Here is a 19,376-nt window from a genome sequence, read left to right as displayed (position 1 = left end):
ACTTTTGCTTGATTCTTGGTATCTTCAAGAATGACTTGAGTATTCTAAATAATCGTGTAATGTTGCTGGTTTAGGCCCTATGAACTGTTTTAAATTCAAGGAAAAATAAGAGGGCGGGGAAACTTCCAATAGAACCTCGGCAATTTATGAGAAAGTTCAGTTAAGAAGTACTCCTCTTGGGAGTTCCCGTCATCACACAGCAGAAACAAATCTGACTAGGAACCGTGAGGTTGCAAGTTCGATCCCTGGCCTTGCTCAGTGGGTTAAGGGTTAAGGCTCCGGCGTTGCCATGAGCTGTGGTGTGGTGTAGGTCTCAGACGTGGCTCGGATTTGGCATTGCTGTGGCTCTGGTGTAGGCTGGCAGCAACAGCTCCGATTGGACCCCTGGCCTGGGAACCTGCATATGCCGCAGAAATACTCTTCTTATCTTTGAACTACCTTAAACTAGTGCCAGAGAAGAAAGGCTATCCACAAGTGGTGTGTCAAGGAGTTAGCGAAACAAAGGCAAGCAGATCCAAGCAGTCCCAAATAAGGCGCATCCAGCAATAGGAATGGCGGTTTGACTCAGGTTTCTCTCTCAAATCTCAGTCTTCGGAGAAAGTCATGCGGGTTGAGGAGGCGCAGACCCTCCACCTCCTGGTGTCTCTTCCATGGAAGGAGGACCGCGCGGTCGTCTTTGGGAGTCACACACCTGAACTAACCAGGAAACAGCATCTGATTGCCTCACTGTAGGGAGAGGGCGGGAGTCAGCCTGAGTTGAAGTCGGCTTTGTGGAGGGAGTAAGCGAGGAGTGTGGCTGCTCTCCTCCGGGTCTGTGGGGACGGGGCCGGGGGGGAGAATGGGATCTTTTCTGAGACTTGGGGATTTGTTTTAAATTATGAAATACATTGAAATTAATGAATAAAGTGTTCATGGCGTAGTCCACTCACGTAGCTTTAAAAATATTTTAACCTGTAAAAGAGTTCATGAAGCAGAACATAATATTTTCTGTACACTACTCATTGCCAAAGATTGATTTGGCTTCTCAGAAAAGTCAGCCATCTCTAGAGGAAGAGAAAGGGAGCAGTGAGTACATTTGTTGCTTGGGTGCTGCGTCTTAATTTTGATGAAAATTGCGAACTGTGGTTTTCTCAGTTAGACATGCAGTTGCTTCAGGGTGCACTGAATGTATATTTAAAAGTTTAAAGTCCTTTTAAGAGTTTTTTTTTTTTTTTAAATTAAGATGTGTACAGTGTATTCATTATTTCAGTGAAAATGAAATAACATGAAAGTACTTTGTAAAAATTGTGTTTATGTCACTGCAGTCAGCACAAATACGTTGCAGGTGTATACATTCTATATCCTGTCTTCTAGACATGAGAAATTTCTCAAAACCATAAGGTTGTGAGAAGACACTGCCTGTTTTAACTCAGCTCCTCCTCTCAAATTTACATTTACTCATGGGAAGGAGATGTGGCGATTTTTGGTTGTTTTAATACTTTGCATTTCTACATTCCTGATAGGAAAACCCTTTTGGTGACTAATACCTGCAGTCTTAAAAATGTTTATATATTGGAGTTCCCGTCATGGCTCAGCGGTTGACGAACCTGATTAGCATCCGTGAGGATGCAGGTTCGATCCCTGGCCTCACTTAGTGGGTTAAGCATCTGGCGTTACTATCAGCTGTGGTGTAGGTCGCAGACACGGCTCCGATCCCGCCTTGCTGTGACTGTGGTGTAGGCCAGCAGCTGCAATTCCAGTTTGACCCCTAGCCTGGGAACTTCCATATGCTGCCAAAAAGGAAAAAAAAAAAAAAAGATAATAGGTTAATGAGTGAGATGTCTTAATTACTTAAAACAATACTATAAAGGGTATATATTTCTTCTATCAATATTAAAAGATTATTCCTACTAAGAATGTCAGGGTGATTAAATTTTTAAAGAGGATACCAAGTCAATTATTTTAGTTCTCAGATCTTCCAGCAAAGTAGTAAAATATTCTCAAATACATTTTTTGCTTGTATTTAAGTGTATTTGTTTTTCTGTCTTAAAATAAGTTTTGTTTTCATTTTGTGCTTTAACTCATAGGGGTTTCCTGCAGAATTTGCCATGTACTTAAACTATTGTCGTGGGCTGCGCTTTGAGGAAGCCCCGGATTACATGTACCTGAGACAGCTATTCCGCATTCTTTTCAGGTCAGTTTCTAAGACTGTGAACGCCAGTGAGGGAAATTAGTTAAATCCACCCAGCATACTGTTCTAACAAAAAGCACGTAAAAGTGGGTCTAACCAATATAAATAAAATGTTAAGAAACTGTGACTGTGGCAGTTCCCCTTGTGGCTCAGTGGTTAACGAATCCGACTAGGAACCATGACGTTTCGGGTTCAATCCCTGGCCTCGCCCAGTGGGTTAAGGATGCGGCGTTGCCGTGAGCTGTGGTGTAGGCCGGTGGCTACAGCTCTGATTAGACCCCTAGCCTGGAAACCTCCATATGCTGCAGGAGCAGCCCTAGAAAAGGCAAGAAGACAAGAAAGAAAGAAAGAAAGGAAACTGTGACATTTTTCCATTTCCAAATGTACTCGAGATATTTTAATTTAGGTTGGAGAGATCGTTGAATCAAACTCGAAGTAGAATGTAAGTTTTCCACAGTACTTACACAATCACATCAGACGCAAGTGACTGTTGGTGGCACCCGGGGCTCTCCAGCTTGGTAGAGACCCTATTCGATACCAAGATGAACAGCAGTTAAACTCTTAAGGTCCCTAGGTGTAACCCACACACCATCTCCAACACAGGGAGAAGCGTAAAGTAGTTCAGAATCTTAGTTGGACAGCAAGAATTAGGGGCGAACCTCCAATCCCAGAAAAGTCTTCCCAGGCCACCAGCTTGGGCATCTCCCTCATAGACTTCGGCCCCATATGCACCCCGATTTGTTTTTAGGGGGTACCTCCTACTAGGAATAGCCCTTCAGATGACTGACAGCTTGACTCTGCTTTTGTTGTTCATGCTGCATTTCATTCTCACTCCCCTCCTCCTTTTAAGAAAGACCAAAGGCAGCTTCTTTTTGAAAAGGGAGCGGGCTTATTCTTGAAAACAGCAGACCAGGGGTTCCCATCGTGGCTCAGTGGTTAACGAATCCGATTAGGAACCATGAGGTTGCGGGTTCGATCCCTGGCCTTGCTCAGAGGGTTTAAGGATCTGGCGTTGCTGTGAGCTGTGGTGTAGGTCAGAGACACGGCTCAGATCCTGCGTTGCTGTGGCTGTGCTGTAGGCCAGCAGCTGTAGCTCTGATTGGACCCCTGCCTGGAAACCTCCATATGCCATGAGTGCAGCCCTAAAAAGACAAAAGACAAAAAGAAAAGAAAGAAAACAGCAGACCACAGTGGTGGGTGACATCATTTCCTCCAATTGTGATGTGTAAAAAATGGAATTAACTGAGCAGTTAAGTCATCGACAGGGAAAGAAATCTTACAGAAGCTATCACACTTAAGAGAAAATATTCATTTCCTCCTGGCGTTGCTGTGGCTGTGGTGTAGGCTGGCAGCCGCAGCTCCGATTGGACCCCTAGCCTGGGAACCTCCATGTGCTGTGCGTGTGGCCTTAAAAAAATACTGTCACTGTCTGAAAAGTGAGGTAGAGTGATTCGACCCTATTATTAATGGGATGACATACAGTGTTTCGTTTTCCAGGACCCTGAATCACCAATATGACTACACATTTGACTGGACAATGTTAAAGCAGAAAGCAGCACAGCAAGCAGCCTCTTCAAGTGGGCAGGGTCAGCAGGCCCAAACCCCCACAGGCAAGCAAACTGACAAAACCAAGAGTAACATGAAAGGTTAGTAGCCAAGAACCAAGTGACGTTCCAGGGGGAGAAAATTGAACACAAAATTGGGTCATTCATCCATATCTAACAGTGTTAGATCGAGGAGGTGGTTTAAAATACATAAAAATTTGGCTCTTTGTTTTAAAAAAAGACGTCCTTGGAAAATTTGACTACTAACTTTAAACCCAAATGTCCTTGTTCATATATATATATATGTATATGTATTTGTATATACATATATGTGTGTATATTTATATCATTCCTCTTGGGATTTTGGGTCATTTTTAACAACTGCATCTTTTTTACTCATTCATTAACCCTTTCCAAAATAAATATTTGGTCTTGGGAATATGGTGTGATCAAGCAATCCAAAATCCTAGACCTAACACTTGTTGATTTTTAATAATGAATCTGGTTAGCCTTGATATTTTGACTTTTCCTTCAGACTAACAGTGTTAAGCCTTTTTCTGCATGTTAAAGCTCTATTTCACGTTTAAAATGGAAAAGTGGGAACGTGATCTAATTTTAAGAGGTGGGTCTGGCATTGCCCCCAGAGTGTCTGTCTGCTCAGTGCAGAGCGCTGTGGACATGCTCTTAAAGCTCAGACGACTGAAAAGCTTGGCACGTCTTCATCACAAAAATAGATCTTCCGTTGCTAGTTAATGTGTTTTTAATTTCAAAATCGTTTTTTTCCTTAAGATTTGATTTTTTTTAAGTGTACAAATATTCAGGGTCCAGGGGTCCACCATGGAATTGAATTCTCTAGCTGTTCCATACAAATTGAATAAAAGCATCAACTGGGGCAAATGCCATTGAGCTGCTAGTCTGTCTCCTTTCTCTCCCTGGCACTCCTAGTGCTGCGGAGTGGAACTGTCAGGGCACAGGGCCATTTCTTACGACTGTTGCCGTGCAGTTCAACTCCTGTGTTTTTGTTTTCGTTTTTTTCTTTTCCCCTTTCTGGGGCTTACCTCCAGATACTTGCCTACTTCCTGCAAGTGGTGGGCACGTAAGGTTTGATTTTGGGTTCTGATTATTTAATTTCTGAACGCCTGCTCTAGTCTGAACTTGGTCTTCTTTGGTCCATATTTTTAGTGTTGTGTTTAAAAAAATTTTTGTAATTTACAACTAGGCTCTAATCTGAGGATGTTTTTCAAAAAGTGTAGTTAACTGATGTCGTCCTCATCCCAGCAGCTCATCTGTTAGGAATGAAGTTGAAATACTTGGCTTCCATGTTTCTGTATCTGGGAAGGATCCACAGTTGAAGGTTTAGGGAGTGGGAGTTCTTAATGAGAAGTTGGAGGTGAGGAGAGCAAATACTAAAGCTTGCCCAGTGCTCTGCCTCTGCATCACAGTTGGGACCTAATTGTCCCTTTTGAGTCGTTGCATAACTAAGCGCCATTCAGCAAGTTCTTAGTGAGGTAGGTGGCTAGTATTGCTGAGGAGGGGTCCTGCCTGTTGGGTGAGACCACATAGACCCTCTAAACTGACAGGTTGGCAGCTGCAGTGTATTTGCTTTCTCTCCCAGATGAGCCCAAGTGTTGGCTAAAGCTGGCTGGGTGATAGGAACATCATGGTGTCTAGAATTAAATTAGGTGAAAATCTCGAGTTGGACCGGGAACACTTCCCTTCAGGCTTTCAGCAGCCTTCAGAAGGAATTATCTTATCTTGAGCTAGTTCCATTGTTAGTTTACTCTGTATCTCTTACTCAATAAACAAGCAGAATTTTTGTCCTGCCTTATCCAGGTCTAAAAGATGAGAAGTTGGATCCATTGAGTTAGTATGTTTCCTTGGAAAAAATTGTAATTAAACTTAAGTTTAATCCTTACTTTTGTATTGTAGCTGTTTTTCATAAAAACAACTTAAGATCTTAAAAAAAATTCATAGCATTATTTGACACTGGGACTATACACATTATCACATGAACCTGGATTTGCAACATTTTGAAAAATTGGACTTTTCATAAAGCACGCCACATATTGACTGCTTTCAGAAAGGCGTTTCCAGGCTGTATGTTTTGACTCCAAGTAAAATACTGCTTGCTGTTAAAACATGCCTCTCCACAGAATACAGACAACACAATTCCTTTTAATCTTTGATTTGTATTATTTTGGACATAGAACTTTGTGCTCTAAACAAATCTTACACAAAACCCTGGTACATAAAACCATAGCATAGCACAGCAGGTTTGAGGGTGGCATGAAATACGTATGGGAAGCCTGTTCCCTGGCTGACCTCTCCCCCCACCCAGTTACCCGAATTGGGTTCAGTGAGAAATCTCCTATGAAGCCTAGAGCTTAAAAACAACTGTTCCAGCTTTACTTACTGCTGGTGTCCTTCTCTCAGTAATAAAGGGGTTTGAAAGCATATAGGGTTCCCCACAGTCGTTTTTTATTCAGGGAAGAGCTCCTCCAGCTCCATATTTATTGATTTTAAGAAATCCTATATAGGGAGTTCCCGTGGTGGCTCAGTGGTTAACGAATCCGACTAGGAACCATGAGGTTGTGGGTTTGGTCCCTTCCCTTGCTCAGTGGGTTAAGGATCCGGCATTGCCATGAGCTGTGGTGTAGGTCGCAGGTGCGGCTCGGATCCCACATTGCTGTGACTGTGGGGTAGGCTGACGGCTACAGCTCTGATTCGACCCCTAGCCTGGGAACCTCCATATGCCACGGGAGCAGCCCTGGAAAAGGCAAAAAGACCCCCCCAAAAAAAGAAAGAAAGAAATCCTATATAGTTCCTGCTGTGGCATGGGTTTGATCCCTGGCCAGGAGCTTCATGCTGTAGATGTGGCCCCAAAAATGCATATAGACATCCTATAGATTATTCGTTATTCACTAGTTATACCTTTGGGGGTTTCCACATCAGATACTTTCGTTTCTTAAATGAATCTTCAGCAGGTAAATCTCTATTGCAGGCCCATGCGTTCCGGCGGGAAGGAGGGAGGGGAATATCCCCCAGATGGTGGCTTCAAAGTCTGACTATTCAGCTGTGATGGGCTTATTAGATACAGTAGACTTTTCTTTGCTTTTCTAAAGAAATGGTCTTTTGAAAGACTCCATTTCAAAGCCCACCAGAAGACTAAGGTCCAAGGCCTCTTTCCTAATGATGCTCTGATCTCTACTATGAGGTGTCTGTCCTGTTGCCACGTGCTCAGGTACCACAGGCTGTAATTACTGTTTCACACACAGCAAAGAGGGAAAGAAGAGATTTTCATCTCTGCACTTCCAAATGCATTTTTACTCCCTTTGCTTGAACTATATGCGATTATAAGGAAAGTGCTTTGCAAGACCTTGAAGTAGTAAAGGAAAAGGAAGTCTTTTTAGGACATTCAGGATCTACCTAAGTTCCCCATCTCCTCCGCTGAGGCAGAGATGGGGAGAATTTCAGAGGGTAGTGGAGCCAAGTGGAGCCTCACATGACTCTTGTTACTCGCGTCACCTGAGCCATCTGGTCACGACTGTGGGCGTCAGGACGAAGCGTAGCTTTGCCGTGACGTGCATGGGTGTCAACTTTTTGGCCTTTGGTAGATGAGAAATAGGTTTTCCATCACATGTCCTACACATCCATGGTCTTCCTTGAATGACCTCCCAGTGTTTACTGGGCTTCACTTACTACTCATGTCTAGCTTCCCTTTTTCTGGCTTCACCAATCGCTGCTAGGAACGGGGCTGGTCATTCAGCAACGTAAACCAAATCACAGGGGAAGACCTTGAAATATCTGGAGAGACTGCTCTACTCTGAATACTCTCAATCCAGAGACGTGCCAGGGAGCTGCGTCTGTTTGCTGAAATCTTTGTCAGCTTTTTCTCACTGTGGACAGTAAAGCTGGAGAGAAAAGAACCAAATAGCCCAACAGGAAATGAAGACGAGCACTTGAGAGCTGACTTGTGGTGACCTGAAGCCCACGTCTCGAAGGCTTGCTGCGTCTCAACAACTTTGCGACGTGGCGGGCTGACAGCAGTCAGAAGACCTAGAGGAATGGAGTGCTGCTCGGCGGTGTCCAATGCAGACCGTCTGCCAGTTGGGGAAGGAATCACTTGAAACAGGTATTTTACACTTGAGCCACCTTAGAAATGTGTAGCAGAATGAATTCCGTTAAAGGGAAGAAAGACAGAGGAAAGATGAGCAGTCTCTTAAATGCAGCTTAGGGATGGTGTGTGCCTGCTGTACTTAAAAGCTGTCATTTATCTTATTTGTAGCGATAAAAATAAAATCTTCTTTCTCTTCCCAATTTAATACTTGTTTAGTTTCTATGGGAAAGGAAGAGTGATTGTAGTTGTTGTTTTGTTTGTTTTTCTTTAATTTTGATGCTGCCAATCTGATACAGAATTCTCTAAGCTCAATTCTGACTCGTGGCAACCAAAAAAACCCTGCAAGCGTGTTATGGGAGAAGTTCCTGTAAATGGCATTGTCTGGTGAATATGGACATCATGCCCAAAATTAATGTGAGAAAGTTATCCTGTGAAAGGATCCTAGATTTTTACAAGCACATTACACACGTCCTGGCCTTTCCTATTAGTACCTCTTGAACTAGTCTGTGGTTCTGTTAAAAAGAAACGACCAGGTCTGTCTTAACGCACAAGTGTGAGCGATCCATACTTTTTAGGTTTCCCATTGGAGGATAGCCTATCTTGGTTAGTCATACAAAATAAACGTTTTTTTCTCTTTTTGCAGATTTGAAAAGAAACTTAAATGTAGCTATGAACTCCTGAATTTGTCGCATTAATGTTCCAGCCCTATCTTAAGCCTTTTTTTTTTTTTTCCTCCTTGTTTTTTAGGAACAAAGGGATTCAGTCCTTCATTCTTTGTTTTGACTGTTGCAGTGAAGATGAGTCTTTGGACTTTTAGAAGCTGTTTGACACCACCTAAACCGCAAGACACACCAGGGACTGACGCACCCTGGGGGAAGAATGCTTACTCGCTGCAAGATTGAAAACGGTGACCACCCAGCAGATGCTCCCAATGAGATTTTTCCTAAACAAGCAACAGTAACGTTTTAGGACAGCTCACTGGAAAAACTGATCCCTGGGTGGAGGGTCCTGCCGTCGGCCAGTCTGAAGAATGAAATCTGGATTTGACTGCTCTGTTCTCCGGGAATGTTGTTAGGCCAGCTTTTAACCAGCCCCTAAACAACTGTAATTATTCCCTGGCCCAGCAGTTCTTCAGATGTCCCGCTAAGAGATGAACAGACACAATTCTTACGCCTGTTAAAGACACAAGAATCTGCTAATATTTTGACTGCCAATGTAACTTATGTTTGTTTTGGGGGCTTTTTCCCCCCATTACCGTGACAGCAGTTTCCATTTTGAATATCCAGTCGGTTGGATATTCAACATAGAACAACTTTCCCCTCTATCTAAGTAGAGCATTCCCGTGAAAGCTTTTACAAGTGAAATGGTGTAAAGAAGGCGTTACCTCAGGATGCCTCCTGCTCATGAATGGGGGTGGAGCAGAGATGCTTGCAGACAGCGTACAAGCTGAGGCAGGGCAAGGCTGAGGGTAGGTCCCGGCAGAGACCGCCCCTGCTCTGGGCTGCCAGTGAAACAAAGGCAAAAATCCCCTTAGTGAACACCGGTGCTAATGTAGGTCTTTGATGAAAAGTGCAGTGGTATAAAGTGGACTTTGGAAAAGTAGGGGATACCTGTAATAAATCCTTCAGTGAAGAGTACCAGTGTAAGAAGGCTATGCGGAAAGAACACTCAGCGGTTTTAGTGGCTGTGAAGGGCTTTTTATTATGTGCGACAGTGGTTGCAGGCCTTGAAACCAAATGCTCGTTGGGCTAAGGGTCATTGCTGTTCAGCTCATCCCTGTTAACATTGGACCTCAATTACAGTATAAGGTCAGATTTTAATTCAGCTCTGATTTGACAGCCTTCTTTTTGCGTTTACACTGCTAATCCTGTTTAGAAGATGCATCCGATAGGCAGTATTCCCTGGGGTGTCCATTTGCAGAAAGTTTCAGTAGGTATCTTTCCTTTTTGGCATTTGCTGTGTGAACTTAGTCCTTGGGATGGCAACGAAGGTCTCTCCTGCACCTGCTCGGTTGCCGGGCACCTTGGAGAGACAGCAGAGTGCAGCATGCGTGCACATCGGTGTCTTTAGGGCTTGTCAGGAGGTACTTCCTGAGTGAATGAAGGGGCCAGCCTGCCCTCAAGTGCAAAGCCTCCTAGATAACAAGGTAGTGAGAGAATATTTACCAAGAAGTGATCTGTTACTGTTCGGTATTATCTTTGAAAAAACGAAGGCATTGCATAGTGTGTAAAAAGTGAATTTACAGAAATATTTCATTTATTCCACAAAATAAAATAAAAGTCCAGCAAATGTCAAAGTACCAAAAAAAGGAGCAGCTTATGATGGACAGAAACATGGCTTGTGCTCAGGAAGTAGGTGATAAGAGTGGGCCAGGAGAGAACAGTTGGACAAAGGGGCAGTGAAGCCCTAAAGGAGGCCCGTAGGTGAGAGGAGGACACTGATAATGACGGGGTGGGTGTCCCTCTGCCTTCGGCCATGGCTGCACAGGTGGGGATGGCCCTGTTCCTTGTTGCCTTTCGCCGTAGGTAGACCTACCTGGGACGCCTTCTGTTCAAACCTGCCTTCTGTGGGAGGTCTGCAGTCTGATTTGTGGGTGAAGAGAGGTGTGTTTACAGGTTGGTGAGGCTTGAAGTAAAGCCACGGAAGCCTCACTTGTTTACATGTTCAAATCGGCGATAAAACTAAGGTTTTTAATGTAGAAGTATGGAAGTACCCTTCTTTTAAAGTCTGAGGCTCCTGTGTAAAAATCATGCTTTAAATATTTAGCAGGTTTGTGTTCAGTGGAATAACGCAGATAATTATGCCTTGAATACACTTATCATGAAAGCCTTTTGTTCCTCATTTGTATCAGAAATGCTATACAGGAAGGTTCCTGCTCATAATATGGTTAAAGTATACTTTCTAGTTAAAACAGAGCAGTCTTATTTTTTATTAGACAAATATTTGAAGACATCCTGTACTCCAGGTACTAGAAATATGGAAGTAGACACAGCGGGCTTACTGCAGCTGCTCCTAAACCTCCCTCTGTCCCGAGTCCTGCTGGACGGAAGGCTTTCTTTCCCTCACTGTGTGCGGCTCCCGCCTAGAGGCATCCCGAACAGAACACTTTCCCGTTTCTCTGTTTTTAAACGCTGACCTAGTGATTTTCACATAGACGGAAAAGGAACTGTTTCCCTACCTTGGGTGCGGTTGAGAACTTTCTGACTTGGAGTTTTAACATTCTCTTTTCTGTTTTGATTTTTCTAAATAGGTTTCTAAGCATGAATCGAGGAACAGAAGCAGCAGAGCAGATGATCGGAGCAGCATTTGTTTCTCCCCAAATCTAGACATTTTAGTTCATATGTACACTAGCCAGTGGCTGTGGACAACCATTTCCTTGGTGTAAAGAACTTCATTTCGGTATAAACTGGCTCTGGGCAGCACTGGCGATACTGCGTCCCGAGTTGTAGCCGCTGTAATTGTGAATATTAACTGAGATAGTGAGACATGGTGTCCAGTTTTCTATTGCATTTTTTCAAGTGGAAAAGTTAACTGAGTGGTTGACACACACAAATTGGTGGACAGATTGTGCATATGCCAATTGTTTTGTTAAAACCTTTTCTTTTGAACTATACTGCTTTGAGATCTCACTTCAGAAGAACGGCATGAACAGTCTTCAGCCGCAGTTGTGATGGTTGTAAATGCTCGCAGCTGTGCGTTCTTAGGGTTTCTTCATCCCTGGGGTTTGCAAGTTGTTCACTTAAAACATTCTTAACATGGTTGGCTTCTTGTGTGCAAGCCAGCTGATATGGTAGCAACCAAAGATTCCAGTGTTTGAGCATATGAAAGACTCTGCCTGCTTACCTGTGCTAGAAATAACAGCATCTAAAGTGAAGACTTAAGAAAAACTTAGTGACTACTAGATTATCCGTAGGACTCTGCATTAACTCTATAATGTTCTTGGTATTAAAAAAAGCATATTTGTCACAGAAATTTAGTTAACATCTTACAACTGAACATGTGTGTATGTTGCTTAGATAAATGTAATCACTGTAAACATCTATATGATCTGGGATTTTGTTTTTATTTTGAAATGGGAGCTCTTTTTTGTTTACAAGTTCATTAAAAACTAAAAACTGTTTCTGTAAGGAAATGAGATTTTTTTAAAAACAAAAAAATGCCTTGCTGACTCACTATGAAATCAAAATCTCCCCAATTTTTACGAGACTATTTCAAGCCATTTGTTATGTAATTATCCTTTGCAAATCATTTTAGATTTAGTACGAGGACTTCTCAAATGTTTTTATTTAAAAATTTTTTTCCCTTGAAGCGAAAGGCATTCTTACCATTTTCTTTTTTTAATGACTTGCAGGCGCAATACCTCGTGCTGCAGCCGCAAGGGCCAGGACTTGGTATTGTAACTCCTGCAGCCTCAGACGAACAGCTGGACTGATTTTGAATGAGAATGAAAGCGTTAAAGGGTTTAACTACAAAATGAAGCTTTTCTTTAAATTCCTTGCTAATTGGATCTGAGGAGGTTGACTCCGAAACTTTGGAAAAGCATCTTACCTACCCTGTGAGGTTCTGGGATTGCCAGCCCTCCCTGGCTGCACTTCGTCTCAATCCTAATATGTGGCTCTTTTCTCTTTCTGACCCAAGAAAAAGAAAAGCTAAGCAATTCTTTAGTGTAATTTCTTCATTTATAGCATGTCCAGATAAATTAAAAGAACTTTTGTCTGAGAAATGCTGCCAGGCGCCTATTGTCTAAATGTAGGGTATTTTCTAAAATAACCTTGAAATTGTAAATTGACACGTGTTTGATCAGATTGTGTCAGGTTTAATTTGTTCCTTTTTTTTTGAAAACCACGTTAGCAATAACTACTTCAGTGACTAACACGTTCTGCCGTGAAAGGATCCCTGCTGGCACCATCACGAGTGTGAACTTGGGGGAGGCAGCTGCTTTGTTTTGTTTCCTTTCTCTCCACCTCTGTCGGTTAAGGTACTTGTTCCTCGACTAATAAACCCTTTGATACTTTTAGCCAGAAATCAGTCTCATAAAGCTATTTTTGAGTATAGTTTGTGTAAAATAAAAATGTTTAGCTTTGGTAATGACTTTTCCAAGCTGAACTCCCTCTAGCAAGATATTTTTCAGTGCTTTTATTTACTATGCACTTAGACTATGCACTTTTTCTGAAATATTTTTGTAACACTTAACTTTTTTGTATTTTGCCATTGGAAAAGGTTGTGGTGTAGTTGGTCTGTAATTAATTACGTTGCAGATGTAAAACTGCTGTTAGCTTTGTAAATCAAACGATAGGTGTTTTGTCCTGGTATATTGTCATTCCATTATCTTCACAGTTCACACAAGAAGAATGTGAATTTCAGTGAATGCTGTTACTAATCCTGTCGGGAGATGAATCTCATTTCACCAAATTAAATTATGTTTTTCCACTAAAATGATGGTACAAGTTGAAGACACATCACTTTGAAATTGGACGACCTCACCACTTGAGCCCCGCGGTGGCTTCCTCCGCCGAACTCGAGGTTACTCTTGATTTGTTCACCCACTGGGGGTGCAGTTCCTCTAAATGTTGGGAGATGGCCATTCTAACTACTGTTGAATGTCTCTGTTTTGGGAAGGTATAACAAGAAAATAAAAAAGAATATATATGAAGGGAGAGACTGGTTATCTCCTCCCCATATGGTTGTGCCGATGCTCCTGTGGCTGCAAGTGGAAATTTGGAGTTTGGAGGGTTGCTTTTCTTAGTTTCTATCAGCAGATGTTAAGCCATTTTCCTGTTTATACTAGTCCTTGCGATATTTTAAAATTCTGTTGTAATAGAAACGCCAAACAAGAGGATTTTAGAATCTGGGCCGCTGAGCTCGTTTTCTCTAACCTTTGCTGAGGTTTCAAGAATAGGCTCTTAGAACTTGACTAAAGTGAATCGTGCTAAGGCCTGTCTTAGAGAGTTTCCGCTTAGCTCTGCGCATTTACCGTAGTCTGTGACATAGTTGACGCTTTTCGGCCAGTCTGATACTTGGCGGTATTTCAGGTGACTGCTGACCGTGTGACAACATGTAAGTCTGTGTGAGGTACAGTACAGTGTTACAGGTAAAAGACTGTATTTCAAACGTGCTGTTCCCTTTCAAGTGAGACTGTCCTTTAATCATAGTCACAACGTTTTGAGGACCGCCCCCCCGCACGCCACAGAAATAAACCCCTTCCATTCTTTCTCTAGTATATATTTATTGACAGCTTTGAGTGCATTTATCATGTATTGAGAGCCTAAGATGGCAGAGAGTGAGAGTAATTGAACTAGGCTGTGCGTCCTGTATTTAATCATCCGACAGTATATTATTGAAGTAAAATGGATTATATTCTGAAATGATGTGTGAGGCCGATTTCGAGGACACACGCAAATGTGTAATAAAAATGTTGAGCAATATCACAGCCGTTAGAGAAACGAGCTGTCCCAGTTGTTGGTCAGATTCATTGTGTCATTGCTGGAGGCTGAGAACAAAAGCGCGGCAACTTTGGGAGACCTGGGAACTCACTTCTGCTTGATTTCGGCTCCTTTTCCAGCAGGTGGGGTGGGTCGGTTCATTATACCTTTTCCCAGAATCAGACTAGATCCTTTAAAGAGGCTTTTGAGGAACTCCTGCTGGATTGCCTTTCTTGTCCGTCTGTCTGGGTTGAAACTCGGAAGAAATACTTGTAGCAGCAGTGATGGTCGTCAGTACCGGGAGCCGCGTTGAGTTGCTTGGAGTCAGAGCACCTGCTTCTGCGTGACCTGCCGGAGCAGAAAGGGAAGGCGGAGGTGGTGAAGGGAGTCTGAGAAACCGGTAGGTCCGCATCTTCCACCGCGAGGATGCCCGCCAGAGCTTGTAGCTTACAGGTGTTCGTCTCAGAGTTAAATTCGGGATTTCCTGTTTGTTTGGCCATTTATCACGCCAATCTTGTGCGTTTTTCATAGGTAAACATTTGTTTGTTTTCCTTCGGCACCTCACAGCACGCGAGTTCCCTGGTCAGGGGTCAGATAGGAGCCAGAGTTGTGACCTATGCTGCAGCTGCAGCAATGCTGTGGGATCCTTTAACCACTGTGTGGGGCCAGGGATCGAAGTGCCATCTGGTGCCGCGGGGACACCACAGATCCCATTGCCCCACAGGAACTCGTGTAAGTGAATACGGGCAAGGGGAGTTGGAAGAAACGATTTTAGCCATTGGCATCACAGCGCACCTTCCAGTTGCACTTGAGGATGTCGGGAGATGCACCAGCCGCACAGATTCAGAGGCGACTGAGATGGTGGGATGTAGTGGGGAGAGAGCGAGTTTTGCCCCGAGGAACTGTTGCTGAAGAGCAAGCATTCGGTGGCTGTGGGAGCACCTAGCAGGGATACCCAACTCGGAGCTGAAGGACTTCGAGAGAGCGCCTAGAGATGTGAGCAGATGCGGGCCGGTGCCTTGGCTGGGAGTGGCCAGCGAGAGATGCGAGAGTGTGGCAGGCAGCAAGTAAAACAGCTGCAGAGCCGCTTTGAAGGGACGACCCCGGAAGTGTCCGTTGGAGGGATCGCCACGTTTTGACTGAGGGGTGGGTTGGAGGTGGAGAACTCACTCAAGCTGGTCTGGGGACCACAAAAGAAAGGGCCCCGGTGGGAACCCTGGCTTTATCTGCCTCTGTCAGAACTTAGATGTTTGAAGAGTTGCCTTGTGGCTTAAGGATCCAGTGTTGTTCCTGCTGTGGTGCGGGTTCAATCCCTGGCCTGGGAGCGTCCGCGCGCTGCGGGCATGGTCAGGAAAAGCACATCCGGTGTTTATGCCGGCTCTTCTTAGATGTCATTTAAAGTTTCAGATCCCTTCAACTTCATACTCGGGAGTTAAAAATGTTTTCCTTTGCACTGGTAACAGTAAATTGCCCGTTTATCTACTAAATATGGTCTTTGTTCCAGCTGCCAAGCACGAGCTTAATCCTGGGTCCTCGTGAACTGAGTCAAGACCCTTAGAAGTCATCTGTGCTTTTCATTACCTTGTAATTTTACAGGTGACATCCATATGCTCTTTACACAGACCCAACGGTCGAGAAGATTTTGGGGTTGACTGCGTACATTTGCTTTTTAAACATACGTACAGGCTTCTTGGCCGCTAGAGGGTAGGTTACAGAGTCATGACCCTTCATACTCTGGGAACTAAGCCACGCTCCTACCGAGTGCCGCAAACACTTAGAAAATCTATATGAACATTTACTGGGAGTTCCCCGGGTGGCACAGTGGAAGCGAATCCCACTAGTATCTATGAGGTTGTGGGTTTGATCCCTGGCCTCACTCTGTGGGTTAAGGATCCGGCGTTGCCGTGAGCTGTGGTGTAGGTCGCAGACATGTGGCTCGGATCCCACGTGGCTGTGCTGTGGCGTAGGCTGGTGGCTGTAGCTCTGATTTGACCCCTAGCCTGGGAACTTCCACATGCCACAGGTGCAGCCCTAAAAAGACAAAAAAAGTGGGGCAAAAATGTTGCTCCTAGTGGCAAAAGTCTTCATTAAAAATTTAAAGTGAGCGTAAGACTGTTGACTGAAATTGCTAGTATCGGATGATTTAGGGTATGTTGCCCATGTCTGATGTAAGTGGAATGCAGGGGTAAAATCTGCATTCTGCCGGATAAAACATCTGAGCAAGTTATTTTTGCCTGTGTTTGTGACTCTGACTTTGGCGCGGTTCCATTTAAGCAAAAGCTTACAGAAGTGGGTGGTTCTGAGGTCCTGGCGTGTTCGCCGCGAGTGTTTTCTTTGCCTGCGGTACCGTCATGCTTGCATAGCTTGATAATGTCATGTGTGGAATAGAAGGTCTGGGGTAGAAAAATGTGGCCTTTTCTCAACATAACCATGAATCGGTGTTACTGACTCCGAGAAGTGACGTAGTTTGAATCACCATTAGAAGCAGTTTCTTTGGGGCGTCAGGCGGCCATCCCTTTGCTTTCGGCCAAAGGACCGGGGCACACATCTTGGTGGTGATGAAGTGCTGAATTCGATTTTGGGGTTGGAAGAAAGGTGGGAGGTAAGAACAGAAACTGCTCTCCCCAGTTGCTGATCAATTTTTTTTTCATTAATTGCAAAACTGGTTGGCACTGTGCAACGTGCACCTCCATTAAGAATGCCATATTTTAGGAGTTCCCGTCGTGGCGCAGTGGTTAATGAATCCGACGAGGAACCATGAGGTTGCGGGTTCAATCCCTGGCCTCGCTCAATGGGTTAAGGATCTGGCCTTGCTGTGAGCTGGGGTGTAGATTGCAGACGCGGCTCGGATCTCGCGTGGCTGTGGCTCTGGTGTAGGCCGGTGGCTACAGCTCCGATTCCACCCCTAGCCTGGGAACCTCCATATGCCACAGGAGCGGCCCTAGAAAAGACAAAAAGACACACACACACACACACAAAAGAATGTCATATTTTAGTCTTGATTTAGAGCCAGTGAAACTAATAAATTGGCCTCTAGATTTTGTGTATGTGTGTGGCCGCCAGAAACCATGAAGGCAGCATGTTCTTAATATCCTTGACTGTCCTGTCCTGCAAAGTGGTGAAGAAAGTGTTAAATTATTGCCTCTGAGTTTTCTGTGAGGGCATGCAGTTTTTTAGCTTGTGTGCTGAAGTGCAAGTTTTGTGCAAACAACAGTAGAGATTAGTTTTAGTTGCGGGTAGCATGGTGATCCAGGAGTACTTGATGGGTCTCTTAAGGGCCAGGCAGTGTGCCCCTGGGAATTCAGGGGTGGCAGTTCCCGTGAGACTCCAATACGGACATTGCCAGGATGGATTCAGTACTGGTGGAACAGAGGGGTGATCAGAGAGGAATACCTCTGAATTGCATCTTGAAGGATGAGGAGAATTCCTGAGTAACATATAAATCACATAACTTTTTTTTACAAGAATTTGAAATAATATGGGAGTCGTAGACAAAGTTCCACACAGCCTCGTCCCTGTTCAGACCGTTGTACAAGCTCTTGCATGGCCATCGGGGGGTGGAACTCGGAGAATGACGACGAGATAAGAGACCAAGTGGTGGGGCAGAGGAGGGTGGTGAGTGGTGACCAGACGGCAGCGGCAAGCATACACGGCGGTTCGGGCACGGGATAGGCTGGGCCCGAGCGCACAGCCCTCCCAGGGGAGGGTCTTCTCATTGCCTTGGGCCAGGTCCGGCCCTGGCGCCCCTGGACACGAGGCGAGCAGTTGCCGCAGCAGCAGTGTCTGCATAGCTGACGGTGAGGACTCCGTGGGTTCTGTTGCATGTGAAAGCAAGTCTTTGTTGGGTTCGAAGGCTGATCACCTGTCACCGCGATAAATATATTGTGATGTCTTAAAACGCTGCTTGTCTGCAGTTTGCATCTCCAGAGGAAAATGCGCTGTTTACAACCAAACATTAGGAAGGAAAGGACATGATTTCATTCTGTGCGTTGTCAGCCAGCAGAATATTAAGCCTAGTGTGGGGATTTTGCTGCTTCAAAACCTGGAGGTCCTCGGCTCTTTTTTTTGGTCCGAAGATACTATACATGGAGCGGCATGAGGACAAGGTGGAGAAACAGGCTAAGATGGATGAACAGAGAGTCGCAGGACACGGCAAATAAACAAGGTCCCTGAATCTTGAAACTGATCTTCCTGAGGATTAATAACCCCTGTTCAAGGTCACAGCCGAAGACCGGCAGAGCTCGGAGGGAAGCCAGCCCGGACCTTTTGTCGCTAAAGAGGCCTCTGGGCACAGGGCAGTGACTCCCAGGTGGAGTTCAAGGCCAGCAGCCACAGCAGCAGCTGGGAGCTTGCTAGCAATGTGAATTCTTAGACGCTGCTCCGTCCTGAGTGAAGCTCGGGTGTTGTAAGAAGACCCCGAGGTGCCCCCACGCTCCCTGAGGTTTGAACACTGGCAAGAGATGAGACCCGTGGGGGCCAGGCTGAACTGGGGAGGAGCCTGAGTTCTGTGTTTCCTCATCTGCAAAAGCGGAGCAGTCACCGGGTTGTCGCCTGCTGGTGGTTGTGAGTGTGAGGTCAGAAACAGCATGTAGGAAACGGCACTCTTGCCAGCACCACATATGGTGACCCCCTGTGGGGGGCAGGTGGAAGCCTTACGTGCCAGGGCTTTCCCACTGCCCCAGTCCGCTTATCAATGGGCCACTCGCTCCGGAGAATGAAGTTCATTTTCTCTGTCCTCTCAGGTCTTGAGTGAAAATTGCTTTTTAGGTGGCTGAGGTTGGAAACCGGAAAAAATGCTAATTTAGGGGAGAGGTCTGATTTACATATCTTAATAGGACTTCACATTCTCTATAAACCAATAGAGAATTCTGTGAAGCCACCCCACCTGACCCCTCCACCCCCCGCACACACACACACATTTTGAATAAATTTTAAGGCGTGAGATGCTGATTTAGGAGTTAGCACTACACAGATGATGGTCAGAACTCCGGGAGTCGGTGCATTTTTCCAGACCCAGTTTTGCTCTGGGTGAGAATAGGGTTGAACAGAGAGAACCCTGGGACGATGCAAGGATGAAGAATGACGGGGAGTTCCCATCGAGGTCAGCGGGTTAAGAATCCCAC

The 19,376-nt window shown here is 44.7% G+C and overlaps 1 protein-coding gene across 7 annotated transcripts in view; it reads left to right on the top strand.

Annotated features, from left to right (window-relative positions):
• The window catches only part of CSNK1A1 (casein kinase 1 alpha 1), a 49,587-nt gene extending 36,103 nt beyond the window's left edge, over positions 1–13,484 (top strand). For 2 of the 7 annotated variants that reach the window (XR_002342016.1, XR_002342015.1), the window contains 3 exons: positions 2,067–2,173; positions 3,668–7,846; positions 8,579–13,484. Coding sequence is in view for 5 of the 7 variants with exons in the window: in XM_003124088.3 (XP_003124136.1) it covers positions 2,067–2,173; positions 3,668–3,816; positions 11,082–11,089 (264 nt within the window). In the remaining 2 variants the exon portion in view is untranslated. Of the gene's footprint in view, positions 1–2,066; positions 2,174–3,667; positions 7,848–8,578 lie in introns of those variants that run through there. The other 5 variants (XM_003124088.3, XM_005661799.2, XM_021085007.1 and 2 more) reach the window with 3 other exon arrangements.

The sequence above is a fragment of the Sus scrofa genome, chromosome 2 (genome assembly GCF_000003025.6).
Source record: "Sus scrofa isolate TJ Tabasco breed Duroc chromosome 2, Sscrofa11.1, whole genome shotgun sequence".
Classification (NCBI taxonomy): Eukaryota; Metazoa; Chordata; class Mammalia; order Artiodactyla; family Suidae; genus Sus; species Sus scrofa.
The sequence above is the reverse complement of the archived record's forward strand: the minus strand, read 5'-3'. Positions and strand labels throughout refer to the sequence as shown.